The sequence below is a fragment of the Garra rufa genome, chromosome 12 (assembly GCF_049309525.1).
Source record: "Garra rufa chromosome 12, GarRuf1.0, whole genome shotgun sequence".
Lineage (NCBI taxonomy): Eukaryota > Metazoa > Chordata > Actinopteri > Cypriniformes > Cyprinidae > Garra > Garra rufa.
Window position 1 is genome coordinate 21,699,235 of NC_133372.1, and position 17,639 is coordinate 21,716,873.

At 40.3% G+C, this 17,639-nt stretch overlaps 1 protein-coding gene across 1 annotated transcript in view; it reads right to left on the reverse strand.

The window, feature by feature from the left end:
• Positions 1–17,639, reverse strand: part of rptor (regulatory associated protein of MTOR, complex 1) — a 237,970-nt gene that overhangs the window by 66,239 nt on the left and 154,092 nt on the right. Inside the window, exons 7-9 of the mRNA XM_073851892.1 lie at positions 11,062–11,162; positions 7,270–7,414; positions 2,331–2,406 (exon numbers count right to left, since the gene is read on the reverse strand). Coding sequence (XP_073707993.1) covers positions 2,331–2,406; positions 7,270–7,414; positions 11,062–11,162 — 322 coding nt within the window. The remainder of the gene's footprint in view (positions 1–2,330; positions 2,407–7,269; positions 7,415–11,061; positions 11,163–17,639) is intronic.

A 17,639-nucleotide genomic window follows, 5' to 3' on the forward strand; every position in this document is an offset into this window, starting at 1 on the left:
CAAAGGTCCTTCATACGTCACGTTTTCCACTTCCTGCTACAGTAAAACAACCCAGTAACAGGACTGGGTCACCTCCATGTTTGACGATGGAGATGGTGTTCCTTCTGCTTATAAGCGTTGCCTTTTTTTGCAAAACAGACATGCCGCTGATCCATTGGTCCAAAAAGTTCCAGTTTGGTCACATCACTCCATAAAACATTCTTCCAGAACTCCACAGGTCTTTGGCCTTTTTGTTCTTCTTGGTCAAGAATGGTATTCGGCAAGATGCCTCAACATGAAGGCCATACTTGTCTAGTGTTCATCTTATACTCTGCATTAAAATGTTTTTTCTCCTTTCGTTGGGTCATCTGGCAAGTGTTTAGCTATACACTGCAGTTTTTTCTCAGTTGCTCTGATCAAACATTTTATGATATTGTTTTTTTTTTTGTTTAACACCAGTTTTCTGGTACAACAAACTTTAAACTAAGGAATAAGGCTACTGTGTTATTAAAAAAAAAAAAAAAAAAAAAAAATCACTCAAAAACATTAAAGCTGCAAGCAGCGATGAAAGGGCCCTCGCCACTGGGCTCACCGCCACACAATCTCACCGCCATCGAGCGGTGAGCATGGCTACCGGACCATTTTGCTACACCCACTTTTGAAACCCATATCAGATGTACATTTTCACCAGGTCTGACACATGTGCAAAGTTTTGTGAGTATTCCAGCATGTTTAGGTCCTCAAAAATGCGATTCATTTTGGAGAAAAAGAAGAAGCGAAAGAATAATAATAAACATAGCAATTCCAATAGGGTCCTCGCAATGCAGTGCTCGGGCCCTAATTACATTATATATTGACATTATCACTTTTAACATGCCAGTAAACTGTTGTAGATGCATATTTTATAAAGTCCTGGATCTTCAGAAAAGATTGTATTTATAAAGTACTGCAGCCTCTGGGGGTTTGAATAATTTCGATTGCAACTGTATGTTGTGTGTTTTATCATGCCCAGTGCACATTTTGTGTTAATGTAAAATGAAAGCAAATGAGCATGAATTCAGACTAATGCTGCAAGGGGCGCCAGGAACTATCGCACTCTGATTCATAGCACAGCAAACATGCTCAGTGTGAAAGCCCCCTAAGTATGAAATAAGACATTAGCAGCTCTCTAATTCTGATAATCTTTCTTTTCTCTTGCACACAGACACACACAATTATAAGCCTGATTGAATCTAGGGGTGTAACGATTCTCGTGAAAAAAATCGAACCGTACCGTTCTCCACCCATGGTTCGGCACGCGCTAGGACCGTGGTTCAAGTAAATACTATAGAAAGAGGACAGTAAATCTATACTGCTATACAAGCTGCACATTTCTATAGTATTGTCTCTTGAGAAGATATTCTAAAATGGTTGCTGAAATGTGAGGGGTGTACTCACTTTTGTGAGATAGTGTACCTAAAAAAAACCTGAAAAGCACTGTTTAATTTATATGTATCTTTACTGTAGTACTTTACTTGTGATTTTGCTTGTAGTTAGATCATTTGTTCTTATTTTGTTTGTTTTTATTTGACAGTATAGTTTTTTTCCCTAAGCATAGTAAGTTAAACCGTTGCACCCCTAATTGAATCCCAAAAGTAACAATAACAGGGGTGAGTGTGAGACATATTATTTGTTCAGTCCCAGCACTGTTACATTACTGAATTTTAGTCTTTCAAACACTCTTTTAAGATCCTGAGAACAGCAAAATGAGTGTTTCTGTGTTAGCAGAAACAGCATCTGTTGCACTAAAGACAAATCACATCAGGTTGAGAAACCAAGGTCACTGCAAGCATTACACAAGACAGACACTGATTCACAAATCTCTAAAAGTCACAAGAGTAAGTCAATTAGATAACACTTTACAGATCACAGGAGAGAAATTTGGTAGTTATAGCAAAAGGTGGAAAAAGATAAATCAATAAAACAGGCTCAGGACATGTGTTCCTGACACTTTCAGACACTGTTCATTAGGGAAACACAGGTTTGAATGCCCTTTAAATATTTAGTATCTTTTGCTTTGGATGTGTTAACTAAATGTTGTATTTTTATTTAACATATTTCTTAAACACATAACAGAAAAGCAAACACCATTCAGAACAATCTGCACTCAGGGGGGTGACCAGATCAAATTCAATAACTAATGAGGGCAAATCACGTTAAGCATGATTAGATTGTACAACTGATCTGAAATCATAAGTAGGATTGCAGAGCGAATTTGAGGCAAAGTAATAAAAGCTGTAGAAGACTCTGAACAAATGATCATCAAATAGTCTGTCTGATCTTCACAAAGAGGCAGTATCAGTCATGCTTACTCTGAAAGCTGTGCCCTCTTCGATGATGGTGGGAAGTTGGGAGAGGCAGATGTCCACTGCAAGGTCCCACGCTTGCCTGTGCGCGCACACACACACACACACACACACACACACACACACACACACACACACACACACACACACACACACACACACACACACACACAAACACACACAAAGATGCCACATTGGTCAATCCCACACTTGTGTTTCTGTAAATTTACTTGTTTGAAATCTGAGACATATTATTTCACCCCCATACTTAAAGATTTTCTCTCATTATTTACTCACCCTCATATCGTTCATTTTCAAAATAGATGTTTTTAATGAAACCTGAAAGATTTCTATCCCTCCACTGCAAGACTATACACAAAAAACCCCTGACGAAAAGATTAAATTTAGGCTTATATAATTCATAGATAAACATGGAAATATCATATATCAAACAGAACATATCAAATGTGGTAAGCGGAAGCTCATCTGTGGTTTCTTGACGCTCAAGAACCAATAAGGTTTGGTCATTGTCACACAAGCATGTTTGAGCTTCCACAAGAAGCAATAAGATTTGTTCTTGTGCATCAAGCAAGTATGGTTGAGTTTCCGTTTAACACATTTTATTTTTTATATGTAAATAAAAGCCTAAACTAAATGTGTTCATCATCATAAAGTGACTGTTCAGAGAAACTGCTAGATTCATATGGATTTCATTTACAACCTCTTTATGAAAGTTTTGATGTGTCTAAGTTTTGGATAAATGGACTTTCAGGGGAGGAACTGATATCTCTCAGGTTTCATATCTTGATTTCTGTTTCGAAGACAGAAGAAGGTATTCTTATATTCTAGAAATTAAAAACTGGTAAAATGAACTGAAAACAAGAACTGGTGAAAACTAAATTGCTATAAACTTGTCCTAAACTAGTTTAACAAAATATTTGGATTTCAAATGGTTTTGCTATAGGACCTAATGTTACATTGGACATCAAGTGGTAACCCAAGACAGTACCAAAATTAGAGGCCAAGCTCAGACCACTTATTTCATCTGTTAATTCTCTTCTTCTTCCGCTCTGGGAGCCTATGAAGCTCATAGAAGTGGAAACCGCTTTAGCGTATTGTTATGAGTCTTATGTACCATCTTCAGTGCATTCTGGGAAACGTTATGAAAAGCTTTTTGATACACCAAACCAAAAACCATGAGATAGATTCAGAAGTGTATGGAAAGTTTTCTCACTTCCTTAATTCTCAGTAACTTAAGTTAATAAGTTAACTTAATAAATTCTCACCAACTTAATAAGCCTATTTAGCTTCATAATCTAATGCTGCATGATTATACTGTACGCTTAGCTGCATTTAGCACTGTTTTTCCCTGCTGCCTGTGACCCTACAAGAACAGACCCACAAATTGAGAATCTGCATGTAATCTTCAATGCGTTTGTCAAAGGCTACATGTAAAGTTGCATTACATTACATGATAACTAATTATCTGTTGACAATTCACCTAAAGCAGCAGTGCTGAACTTTCAGAGCTCTATCACACACTGTTTAACACTCTTTTTTCAAAGAATTTTCTTCTGCCGCATAGGCTGAGAGAACTGCTTTGATCACTGAACCCGCAACACTTAACACTTGGCTATATTTAATTCATGACATTACATAACACATCAAACGTGTTGTCCATTCAAAAGCTAAAACTACAGCTATGGCTCCAATATGCTTTGCCAGTCTTATCACCAGAATTTCTCCCAGTGAAATGTAAATACACAAACATTTAATGGGAGAAAAGTCCCAATATCATTAGACCAGCTGCAGAAGTGGATCATGATGATAGGCAACAAAACAGGTCATTCCTCCCAGCTCCAATATCCTCACTCCCCTTGTCCATTGTGTCTTGCCGGTTTTCAATTGATCTACTTTTCCCTCTCATTAAAATATTTTGTGTTCTAAAGTTACTCTTTCTGAGCACAGATTTTCTCTTCTATCTGCTGGCTGTCCCATTCTGCATTAGTACTGTATTTGTCGTCCCATGATAAAAAAGTTTCCTACATGGTGGGGTATGAATGCATGGCTGAATGCTAAGTACAGATCAAGTTAAATAAATCATTAAAATCACAAAACAAATACAATCAAACCACCTGATTTATTCATTAAATCTTAAAAAAATCATTTCAGATTGTGAACGGTTGTTTATTTGAACGGTTACTGTCCCTTCAATGCACACTGCGGTGATTATTTTACAAAAATCATTCATATTATTTCTGTCTGTTTTCTGTATTGTTTCTTTCTTTTACTTCCCGCACTGCTTCATCATGTCTCCTAATAGCGGAAGGCACCATCCTTCCTCTGAAATGTTCCCGTAACTCTTTCCTTCTTCACCAAATGTGCTCTCTCTTTCCGCCTCTCTCCATTTCTCATCTCCTGTTTCATAAGACCAGAAGACTCAAGGAACTTTCTGCTCAGAGTAACTCAGAGTAAAGAGCTCTGATGCTCTATTATGAAAGTGAAATCTATTTCTCTCTTACGAATGGCATGTTATGAGATTCAAGCTTCAACTAGCTGTGGAGAACAAAGTCTCTATTTCATCATACACTGCTGAGGATTACACAATGCAGGTTTAGCCAACAGCATGATACTGATGATGGAAAATGGGGGGGGGGGGGTGAAGATTCATAGCATAGTTCATATTAAATGCAGAGGGAGAGACCTATGAGTAAAATACCAGTGTAAATAAATGAGTAGTGCTATTCACTGTAGGAATAATAAAAAAAACCCTCTTAAAACCTGGCATGTTTATTTTACTTTCAGCAAAAATATAATAAAACAGAATATTACTGAGAGTTGGTCTTAATATCAAAATATCAATAGTCACTATTAATATAACACTCTATACGTTACTTGATACAAATTTTGCCACAACCAAATCTAATTTGCTGCTAAATACACAGCCTTAATCCACACTCCATACACCATAATGACAAAGCAGAAACCAGATTTGTGACAACTTTGCAAATGTAAAAATAAGTACATTGCAAAAGTATTCATACCCTTAAATCAGTACTTAGTTGAAGCACTTTTACAGCCTCAAGTCATTTTGGTATAATGTGATAACTTTTGCATCAGCATTTGGCAATTAACTGCCATTCTTCTCCTCACCTCTTCACCCCTCAAGCTCTGTCAGCTTAGGTGGGGACTAGCAGACATTTTCAGGTTTCTCCAAAAATGTATGTTTAGGTTCAAGCCCAGGCCGTGGCTGAGCCACTCAAGGACATTCACAGAGTTGTCTATTAGTCACTCTTGCTGTGTGCTTATTAGTCATTGTCCTGGTGGAAGGTAAACCTTCTTCCCCAGTCTGAGGTTTTGAATGATCTGGACTAGGTTTTCGTTAGGGCTATCTCTATATTTTGTTGTGTTGAGTCCTTCAGTCCCTGCTGCTGAAAAACAGCTCCACAGCATGAGTCTGCTACCACCACACTTTACTGTTGAGATGCTACTGTGCAGGTGATGAACAGGTTCTGGTTTCCTTCAAACATGATGCTTGGAATTGAGGTTAATCAGATCAGAGAACCTTGTTTCTCACAGTCTGAGAGTCTTTTAGATGCTGTTGCAAATTCCAAGTGAGTTTTCATGTGTCTTCACTGAGGAGAGGATTGAGTTTGGCCAGGGTGTTGCAATGATGTTTGTGTCCTTCTGTAATTTTCTCCAATCTGCATATATGATCATGGAGCTTAACTAGAGTGACCATCAGTTTCTTGGTCACCAGTCTAACCAAGGCTCTTTGCCATCAATTGATCAGTTTGGCAAGGAGGCCAGCTCTAGTAAGAGTCCTAGTTGTTCCAAACTTCTTCCATTATGACTAATGGAGGCTACATGCTTATGTGAACCTTCAGTGCAGCAGATTTTTTTTTCTGAACTCTTCCCCAGATCTGTGCCTTGACGCAATCCTGTATCTGAGCTCTACAGGCAGTTCTTTCGACCTCAGGACTTGGTTTTCACTCTGATATGCAATTCTATCTGTTAGACCTTTTATTAAGAGGTGTGTGCCATTCCAAATCACACTCATTCAATTGGATTTGCCACAGGTTAACTTCAAACCTGTTTTGTGCTTTGTCATTATGGTATATGGAGTGTAGACTTATGCGGAAAAAAAGTAATTTTAAGCAGTTTAGCGTGAGGTTGCAGCATAACAAAACGTGGAAAAAATGAACGGGTATGAATACTTTAGCAAGCCACTGTATATGCAGTTGAAATATTGCAGTTTAGTACACATTAAACAATTAAGAACAAATAAATATTTTTAAACAAACTGAGTCAGTACCTTGTATGACGTACTGTAGAAGATTTTTTTATTTTATTTTAACATCGACATGGTACTAAATACATATACGCATACTTGCATTTTAAACTATAGCTTACAAAATATAGGGATTTGTTGACTTAGCTCCCAATTCTGCTTTTTAGAATAGGGATTGACTGTTATTTTGCAAGTGAAATAATCCATCCACCTCATTTATCCTGAATGAGCACGGCCATTTTATAACATAAATTTTATGGGTGTGGCTTCCGATGTCATCCTCGTATAGCTATTTTTAGCTGTACAAAACAGCTCATTTTGCTGCTTTATATTGCAAAGTGGTGTGTCTTAATATATTTTTCACTGGTTTGTTGTGCAAAGTTTTACCGTTTACTGCACATTGTTATTCCTCTTGTTATTTTCCTATAGCAGCTAATGAACCTAATGCAAAAAATCCAATGTAAACTGTATTTCAAACCATAAACAAACATGGACTTTTTTTTACTTTTACGACTAAGAACAACAAGCATATGAGTCAGACACAGCAAAGCAGTTGGATTTTTGTCCTGTCTGAACAAATGATGCACATGCAGCACTAGGGGAAATAATGTAGAACATACTGCTTGTGTGTGTGTTTGTGTTCCATAAACTTACCACATAGCGTGCATGTATGTGGGTGGCAACCTGGGGCTGCTGACTGGTGTACAGTTATATGACCTCATTATTCTCTCAGCCAATAAGAAATTTCGAAACAGACTGGCCACCAGAAGATCTTGACGAAACAATTTCTGAAAGAGATCTACAAAGATTGAGAGAGAGAGAGAAAAAAAATTGTTAAAAAAATCTATGTATTATGAAGGAATAACATATTTGATAGCAGTTAAACAAAAATTTTGTTGAGAGAAATGCTTAGTCTTAACGAGAGCCTATAATTATGTGTGTGCACGACACATTAAACCCTGTGGATTTTCATTAGGCAGATTTCTCTCTGATGTACAATAATTAATTAAAATGTGTAAGAGGTCAGGATATACCCACAAAATCATAGCTGGTTCTTCCTCAGGACAGAGACAAGAGTGAAAACTTCAAAGCTGGTGTTGTGCGATGCTTTTGAGTTTGGGAATTTAGATAAATATCTTTTGTTATAATGAAGACCACTGTAAAAACTGCTAGCAAAGCATTTACAGAGCTTGTGAATGCACAAATGAGCATAATTATATTTATTTACACAACAGTTAGTTTTAGTCCTTGAATCTGATTGACAAGCTACTTGGCCATGCAACAGTTGATACGACTTTTGGAACTATTTTTGTATTAAGAACTAAGGTAACACTTTATATTAAGGAACACTATTTACTATTAATTAGTTGTTCATTAGCATGCATATAACAAGCATATTTGCTGTCTATAAGTACTTATAAAACACATACAGTGAGGTCAATAAGTATTTGATCACCCTGTGATTTTGCAAGTTTTCTTACTTAGGAATCATGGAGGGGTCTACAATTTTCAGCATAGGTGCATTTCCACTGTGAGAGACAGAATCTAAAAATAAAAATTCGGAAATCACATTGTATTATTTTTTAACAATTTATTTGTGAATTACTGTGTCAAATAAGTATTTGATCACTTGCTTATCAGCCAGATTTCTGACCCTCAAAGGCCTGTTATTTTGCTTTTAAATAATCCAGCTACACTCTGCTCATGATTCTAAATTAGTAGCACCTGTTTGAGGTCGTTAGCTGTCATAAAGACACCTGTGCACCCCACAATCAGCCAAAGTCTAATGCTGCCTTCATGTGATATGGAAAAGATGATGCTTTCCACTTGTGAAGTGGAAATTACCAGTGTGTCGTATTCAGGTGCTTTTGTTGTCGTAGTGAAGAGAAACATGGCGAACTCGGAATTTGTCCTCACATGCTACTTAGGTAAAAGTTTTAAAACGGTTATAAACTCCCTAATGCATCTGCTACAGAATGCATCAAAATGCAAACGGTAAATTATAGGCTGTATCTTATTGATCATGAATAGTAGAGTTGTTTTAAAGACAATACTAACTAATGGTTCTTTTAGCTAGCCTATATACGTTTTTATATAAGCCTGTATATAGTATATATATAGCCTATATACGTTTTTTTTATTTTTTATTTTTTTTTACATCATGCAATGTTTACCATTCATTATAGTTTCGTTGCTGTCCGCCATGTGGAAAGGTCAAAGTTTATCCCATCTCGGCAACTCGGGTATCATAAAAATTTTCGAGCTTTCCAGTGGAAATTACAACGTGAGTGGGTGTTCATGTGCAATTTTGATGTCGGATTTTGGTATTTACCATAATTACGATAGCACATGAAGGCAGCATAAGTAGCAAAATGGGCAAAACCAAAGAGCTGTCAAAAGACACAAGAGACAAAATTGTAGACCTTCACAAAGCTGGAAAGGGCTACAGGGCAATTGCCAAGCAGTTTGGTGAAAAAAGAACAACTGTTGGAGCAATTGCCAGAAAATGGAAGAGGCTAATGATGACTGTCAGTGTCCCTCAGACTGGGGCTCCACGGAAGATCTCTCCTCGTGGGGTATCAATGATGCTAAGAATGGTGAAGAATCAGCCCAGAACTACACGGGAGGAGCTGGTCAATGCCGTGAAGAGAGCTGGGACCATCGTTTCCAAGGCTACTATCAGTAATACACTAAGACGTCATGGTTTAAAATCTTGCATCGCACGGAAGGTTCCCCTGTTTAAGTCAGCCCATGTCCAGGCCAGGGACCATCTGGATGATCCAGAGGAGTCATGGGAGAAAGTCCTGTGGTCAGAAGAGACCAAAATAGAACTTTTTGGTCTTAACTTCATTCGCCGTGTTTGGAGGAAGAAGAATGATGAGTATCATCCCAATAATACCATACCTACAGTGAAGCATGGGGCTGGAAGCATCATGCTCTGGGGCGTTTTTCTGCACAGGGGACAGGATGACTGAACTGTATTAAGGAGAGGATGAACGGGGCCATGTATTGTGACATATTGGGCAAAAACCTCCTTCCCTCAGTCAGAGCATTAAAGATGGGTCGTGGCTGGGTCTTCCAACATGACAATGACCCAAAGCACACAGCCAGGAAAACCAAGGAGTGGCTCCGTAAAAAGCATATCAAGGTTCTGGAGTGGCCTAGCCAGTCTCCAGACCTAAATTCAATAGAAAATCTTTGGAGGGAGCTGAAACTCTGCACACAGAAAAATAGGGGTTTAAAACTGTACCTTTAGGAGTACAACAGCTTGTCGCTGGAGCAGTACCCTTAAAAGGACATCTTTGTACCTTTTTTACCCCTATAGGGTACATATTAGTACCTTAGAATAGTAATATGTACCCTTTAGGTACTAATATGTACCTATTAGGGGTAAAAAAGGTACAAAGATGTCCTTTTAAGGGTACTGCTCCAGCGACAAGCTGTTGTACTCCTAAAGGTACAGTTTTAAACCCTTATTTTTCTGTGTGTGTGTTGCTCAGCGACAGCCCCGAAACCTGACAGATCTAGAGAAGATCTGTATGGAGGAGTGGGCCAAAATCCCTCCTGCAGTGTGTGCAAACCTGGTGAAGAACTACAGGTACCGTTTGACCTCTGTAATTGTTAACAAAGGCTTCTGTACCAAATATTAAAAATTTTTGACTCAAGTGATCAAATACTTATTTGACACAGTAATTCACAAATAAATTGTTAAAAAAAAAAATCATACAATGTGATTTCCGGATTTTTGTTTTTAGATTCTGTCTCTCACAGTGGAAATGCACCTATGCTGAAAATTGTAGACCCCTCCATGATTTCTAAGTAAGAGAACTTGCAAAATCACAATGTGATATATTTATTGACCTCACCATATTAATGCATGACCATATTCTAGATCTCTTATCCCTACCTAATATCTAAACATAATTACTATAACTATAACTACCTTAACTAACCATCACTAAGCAGCAAATTAGGAGTTTATTGAGGGGAAAACTCTGTTAACAGTAATTATGTGTTCCCTAATCCAAAATGTTACCAGAAGTAAAAATCAATTTAGAAAATAACTTGCCAAACTGTGTCTAAAGTAGGGCTGGGCGATATGCATAGACACAAAGACACGTAGACGTACAAGACCAACTCAGACCGGGCTTTAACCACAGTCATTTGCATACTGTAAGTGCCACCACACAGTTTGCAATTTGCACAGTTATTTACTTGTTACAGTATGTGCATATGCAATGTCTCTGACAGTTTCTGTTATTTTGTGAAACAAGCAAAGCCAAAAGGCAAATCAGAGATCTAACTGAGCCAAAGTCATTTAACAGATGTTGAACGATCAATATTATTTTGTCACTCTTCTGGGAGCCCTTAAAGGTCTATGCCATTGATTGACAAAAGACTAAATCTTCAGAGATTGCAAATAGCTGGATTTTAATCAGGACAAACCTCTCGGCAGGACGTTCCATGCAATTGTGTCAGTAATAGCTGTGAAAATCCAGTTCAGCTCCCCTAATGGTGTCCTTCTGTCATTTAGCCTTCCTGGGATCCTAAGAAAAAACATGTACATACATGAAACACAACAATCATCAAGAAAAATTATGTTGGTGCTCATTAGAAAGACAGTAACAATATAATGCAAAGTAATCTTTGCACAGTTACCGATATTAACACTGAACACTACTGTACAGCAGCTTTAAAGTGGAATTGTTACTCGTGTGACAATTAGAACAGATTTGACCCCTAAAAGAGCAGCTACATCATCAGCTTTTTCAAAAGTTGGGCCAGCCACTTTGATTAAACATCCAATCGTTACAATCGTGGATTTAAAGAAAGCTTCTGTCAGAGCCCCAAAACCACCTAACATGTCCAAGCGTGATCCATAAATCAGTGGTTCCTTCAATAGCCAGAATAAAGATGATGTGAAGTCAGTTTTTTTCACTTGAAAGAGGTCCCAGACTTTAAAAAGGTTCCTGTAGAAAACTGGCATCCTGGATGTGTTGATTTTTTTGGGGATTTAACAGAAACAAGGACTTATCCAAACATAGTCCTTCAGCAGTCTTTAAAATCATACTGGCCACTGGCCTCCAGCTTAAATTCTCTGGACCAGTAAGAAAACGCTGTATAAATTGTAACCGAAAAGCTGCAGTCCTACTTTGTAGATGTACAAGTCCTTGTCCTCCTTCTTCCTTTGGTAAATATAAGACATTATGTGGTACCCAATGCATTTTGTCCCAAAAAAAATCTATTAAAATGGATTGGATTCTCGCAAGTAAACATGCAGGTGGTTCAATACAAGCCAGTCGGTGCCATAAAGAAGAGGCCACCAAATTATTAATAATAAGGGTACGTCCTCTATATGATATGTTTTTTACATTCCATTTCCATTTCATTAAACAACCTTTCAGTTTTTCAATTAAACCCTCCCAATTTCTTTGAACAATCGTTTCATCTCCTAAAAACACTCCTAAATATTTAAAACCATCTTTCTTCCAAATCAACCCATTCGGGAGTATTGGTACCCTTCTTTCCCATTCACCAACTAAAACTGCTTCACTTTTATTCCAGTTAATTTTTGCTGAAGAAATTATTTCAAAATTTTCAAAGTTTTTAATAACGTATCCACATCATTCTGCTTATTTAATACAATGACAACATCATCAGCATATGCTGATAAAACTAAAGTGCTTTTACAGACTTGTAAGGAAACTCCTTCTAAAACTCTTCTCAATTTATTTAACAGTGGTTCAATTGCCAATGTGTAAAGTATACCAGACAGAGAACACCCCAGTCTTACCCCACGACATACTTTAAAAGGAGCACATAAGCCACCTTTAACTCTCAGTACACTCTCAATGTCATTATATAAAACTTTTAGATATCCAATAAAATCAGAACTAAAACCAAATGCTTGTAACGTTTTCCACAAATAATCATGTTCTACATGATCAAATGCTTTCTCTTGGTCTAAGGAAATCAAACCCATATCCATACCCAGAATTTTAGAAACATCAAATAAGTCCCTTATTAAATGAATGTTATCAAAAATTGATCTTCCCGGCACACAGTAAGACTGACCAGGATGGATTACTTCCTCCAACACCCTTCCTAATCTAGTAGCCAACACTTTTGAGAGCAATTTATAATCACAGCACAACAAAGATACAGGTCGCCAGTTTCTCATGTCTCTCACGTCACCTTTTTTCGGCAAAAGGGTAAGGACCGCTCTTCTACAGCTCAGCGGCAGAAATCCTCCGACTAGACTGTCACTGAGAACTGCTAGCAGGTCTCTCCCTATCACAGGCCAAAAGGCTTTGTAAAACTCAACTGGGATTCCATCTATCCCAGGAGCCTTGCCAGTTTCCATACTTTGGAGAGCTTCATGCAGTTCACCTAGACTTATTGCTGTCTTGAGTGCTGCGTTTCACTCTTCAGAAACCTTTGGCAGTTCCTTAAAGAAACACTGTTCGACAACCCGATCTTCTCTATACTCACGACTATAAAGCTTTTCATAAAACCCATTTGCTATTTTCCGGATTTCAATAGGGTCTGATGTAAGAGAACCAGTATCAGCGAATAAAGAGTGTATAATACGTTTTTGGCCATTCTTTTTTTCTAGACTAAAGAAGAATTTTGAAGGCACATCCATCTGGTCTATGTCCTTAAACCGTGATCGGACCAATGCCCCCTGTGCTTTCACTCTTTGTATGTCAGCCAACACAGATTTCTTTAAAAAAAGGGCTTCAATATGTGTTTGACTTCCAATTGATTGTGCCACTTCTTGAAATCTTAAAATTTCATCTTCTAAAACCTTTATAGATTTAATTACATCCTTTGTGACATTGTGAGTGTACTGTTGACATAATTGTTTAATCTGAGTTTTACCAAAACTCCACCATGTTTGTAAAGACTGAAAACTCACTTTAGTGTTTCTAAAATGTTCCCAAAAGAAAATAAATGTCTCTTTAAAATGTGCATCACTTAATAAATGTGTGTTAAAATGCCAGTAAGCACTTTTCATCTTAACAGAATTCAAGGTTATTGTACATATGAATAAACTATGATCCGAGAAACCAACTGGGGTTATGAAACAGGTCTTGAAAATACTAAGATGGTGCTTAAAACAATAAAACCTATCCAATCTCGCTAGTGACAACACGTTATCACGGGCATGTGCCCATGTATACTGTTTTAAATTCCCATTTAAAACCCTCCATACGTCACTTAAATCATTTGCTTCAATCAACTGAATAAGTCGTTTACGAGAAAGCATGTGTGGTTCTACGTGATTCCTATATCTATATTACTTTCCACACAGTTAAAATCACCGCCTAAAAATAAATACTCCTCATTATTGCATTTTTCTAAAGTTTCAGCCAGAGTTTGTAAAAACACCATTCTTTCTGTCGTCAAAGTTGGGGAATATGTTGTAAGTTGGGCAATGCCGTGTTTCTGGTGAGATGTGTTTGAATGATGCGCGGGCGCATAGTCTTTGGGCGCATTTACGGAGAGGATCAGGAAAATAATCTGGATAATATTTTCAGCAATTAATAACTTTAATTCTGCTCTGCACCTCAAACAAACCTACTGTATTCTGCCAGAGAGGACTGCGGCTGCAAGAGCATCGCCATTTGGATTACTTTTTGGTATGGCTGTTGTTGATATTTGTGCATTAAATAAATGATTGTGATTGCAATTTTCTGTCTGTCATGTTGTTGTTTTTTTTGTAACTGTACGTTACTGAGAGAGATATGGTTAACGTTAGGTTTAGAGGTTGGAGTGTGATTAGTGACTATAAAAATATTTTTTATGCTATATTGTTAGTAAAAATGGTAATTTCCCTGCATATATTTTTGTCAGTTACGATTTATATCCTTTTATATTTGTCATAAAATGGGTAACTTTAGGTTTGGGGGTAGGTTAAGGGGGCTAAAAATGTAAATCACTTATTAATAAAATGATAAAAAAGTCACGGTTCATGCATCTGCCGTCTGTGTTGTTTATCATGCCATGTGCTCTGTCTCGTGTTCATGTGTCTGTCTGTGTTGTTCGTCATGCTCATTCAGTGCAGCTGCCAATCAGTCCTCACAGGTGTCTCACATTACTGCTGGCTATTTATACTCATCTCACACGCATCTCCTCTGTCGGTAGTTCATTCTGGATGTTCGTCTTCGCTGTGGATTGTCTTGGTCGTGTTCGTCGTCTGTGGATGTGTATTTCGTTGATTCGTGTCTGGAGTTGTGTCTTCACGGGATCATCACTTCACATCTACACCTGCCATCGAGTCACTGTCCCACCCAGCCGAGAGCGCCCACTGCACCTGAGAGTTTGTTCATCTGTGTTTGTTTAATAAACGTCTTTCACTTCACTTGCATTTGCTTCCTCCCTTTATTGCGCCGTGACAGAACTACCGACCATTATGGAAGCAGCAGGATCCACCCGTCTCACGGTGGAGGAGTGTTTATTGTCTTGCGTCTCTCGGCTGGAAGCCCAAGAGAAGAGCACGGCGGATACTGGAGCGGCCGTTCGAGTGCTTGTGGGGCAGGTATCCGAGCTGACCCAGCGAATTCAACAGCTGCAACTGCCCGCTGCGCCCACCGCACCTCCCATGCCGCCCGGTCCGGTAGCCCCTCCTGGACCATCGGGGGCTTTCCATCAGCCGGAGCCCCGCCTTCCCCCACCGGAGCTTTACAGCGGTGAGCCGAACTTCTGCCGGGCTTTCCTCACTAGGTGCTCCATGCATTTTGCTTTACAACCGCGTACATTCCCTAGTGAGGAAAGCAAGGTGGCGTTCGCGCTCACCCTGTTATCAGGGAAGGCGGCTCTTTGGGGCACGGCGGTATGGGAGAACCAGGATCCGTGCTGTGCCTCGTTCACGACACTCGCTGCCGAGATGAGGAGGGTGTTCGACCGCGCAGCCACCGGGAGAGATGCTGCGCGAAGGCTGACAGATCTCAAGCAGGGGGTGAGGTCTGTCTCTGATTACTCTATAGCTTTTCGCACCCTAGCGGCGGAGTGTCGTTGGAATGAGGAGGCGCAGGCGGACATGTTCCTGCATGGGCTGACTGACCGCGTCCAACAGGAAATCTACGCCCTGGAGCTACCCGCGGACCTCAACGGGATTATCGAGTTGGCACTGCGGGTGGACGCTCGACTCTCCTGAGCCGAGCGGCGGTGGTTACCCGCTCGGTTCCCCCCTGGGGAGGGCCCTCCATCTCGAGCCAGCGGCAGAGACGTGGTCAGCACCTTCGACGATCCTGAGCCCATGCAGGTGGGTCGAGCTCGGATTAGTCGGGAGGAGAAGGAGAGGCAGAGATCCCAGGGCTTATGCCTGTACTGTGGGGCAGCGGGACATCTGGCCTTTAGCTGCCCCGTAAAAGGGCCAGCCCGACAGTAAAACTGAGGCTACTGTCGGGTGGGATCTCCGCTGCCAAGACCTCGTCCAGCTCATCATCCACCCTCCTCCCGATTAGACTCCGATGGCATCACCAGGAGAACCACTGCACTGCACTAGTGGATTCGGGGGCAGAAGGTAATTTTATGGATTTTTCATTTGCACGTCTTCATCTTGTTCCCCTCCTTCCCATCAAGAGTTCCATTTCCGTCTACGCACTCAATGGCCAGATTCTGCCTCCCATCACCTTCGTCACGGAACCCGTCACTCTCACGGTGTCCGGCAACCACCGTGAGAGTATCACCTTCTACATCTTGGACTCCCCTCTCGCACCCGTGGTCTTAGGACATCCTTGGCTCATCAAACACAACCCTAGGATTGATTGGCCGCTCAAGTCTGTATCTGAGTGGAGCATTAAGTGTCATGAGTCTTGTCTTGTGTCTGCTTGTCCGTCTGTCTCTAGCTCTGTGTTTCAGGAGAAGGCGGCGGATCTGTGTAACGTGCCCGCGGAGTACCTCGACCTGAAGGAAGTGTTCAGTAAGTCTCGGGCTGCTTCTCTTCCTCCTCATCGTCCCTATGACTGTGCCATAGATTTACTGCCAGGTACGTCTCCGCCTAAGGGCAAACTTTATTCACTTTCGGCTCCAGAGAGAGAGGCTATGGAGAAATACATTTCTGATTCTCTAGCAGCCGGGTTCATTCGACCCTCCTCTTCTCCAGCGGGGGCGGGGTTCTTTTTTGTGGGGAAGAAAGATGGATCTCTGCGACCTTGTATTGATTACCGAGGGCTGAATAATATCACGGTAAAGAATACCTACCCTTTGCCGTTGATATCTTCAGCCTTCGAGAGGTTGCAGGGAGCGTCAATCTTCACTAAATTGGACTTAAGAAACGCTTATCATTTGGTTCGCATCAGGAGGGGAGATGAATGGAAGACCGCCTTTAATACCCCCAGGGGGCACTTTGAGTACTTGGTCATGCCCTTCGGTTTGTCCAACTCCCCAGGTGTCTTTCAGGCACTCGTTAATGACGTGTTGAGAGATATGGTCGATCAGTTCATATATGTCTACCTGGACGACATATTGATTTTTTCTTCTTCTCTCCAGGAACATGTTCAACACGTCAGACGAGTGCTTCAGAGGTTGCTAGAGAATGGGCTTTTTGTCAAGGCGGAGAAATGCGACTTTCATGCACAGTCTGTTCCTTTTCTAGGGTACATCGTGTCGGCCGAGGGTATGCGCATGGATCCCGAGAAGATCAAGGCTGTGGTAGATTGGCCAAGCCCAGATTCCCGTAAGGCCCTACAACGGTTTCTGGGTTTCGCCAATTTTTACCGGCGTTTTATTCGCAATTACAGCCAACTAGCCGCACCTCTGACTGCCTTGACCTCTCCCAAAACGGTGTTCAGGTGGTCAAACGCAGCGGAAGCTGCGTTTGCCAACCTCAAGCGCCGCTTTGTTTCGGCCCCCATCCTTGTTACCCCTGATCCATCCCGTCAGTTCGTGGTAGAGGTCGACGCATCGGAGGTGGGGGTAGGTGCGGTGCTTTCCCAGCGCTTACCCTCGGACAACAAGATGCATCCCTGCACATTTTTTTCTCATCGTTTGTCGCCAGCAGAGTCAAATTACGATAT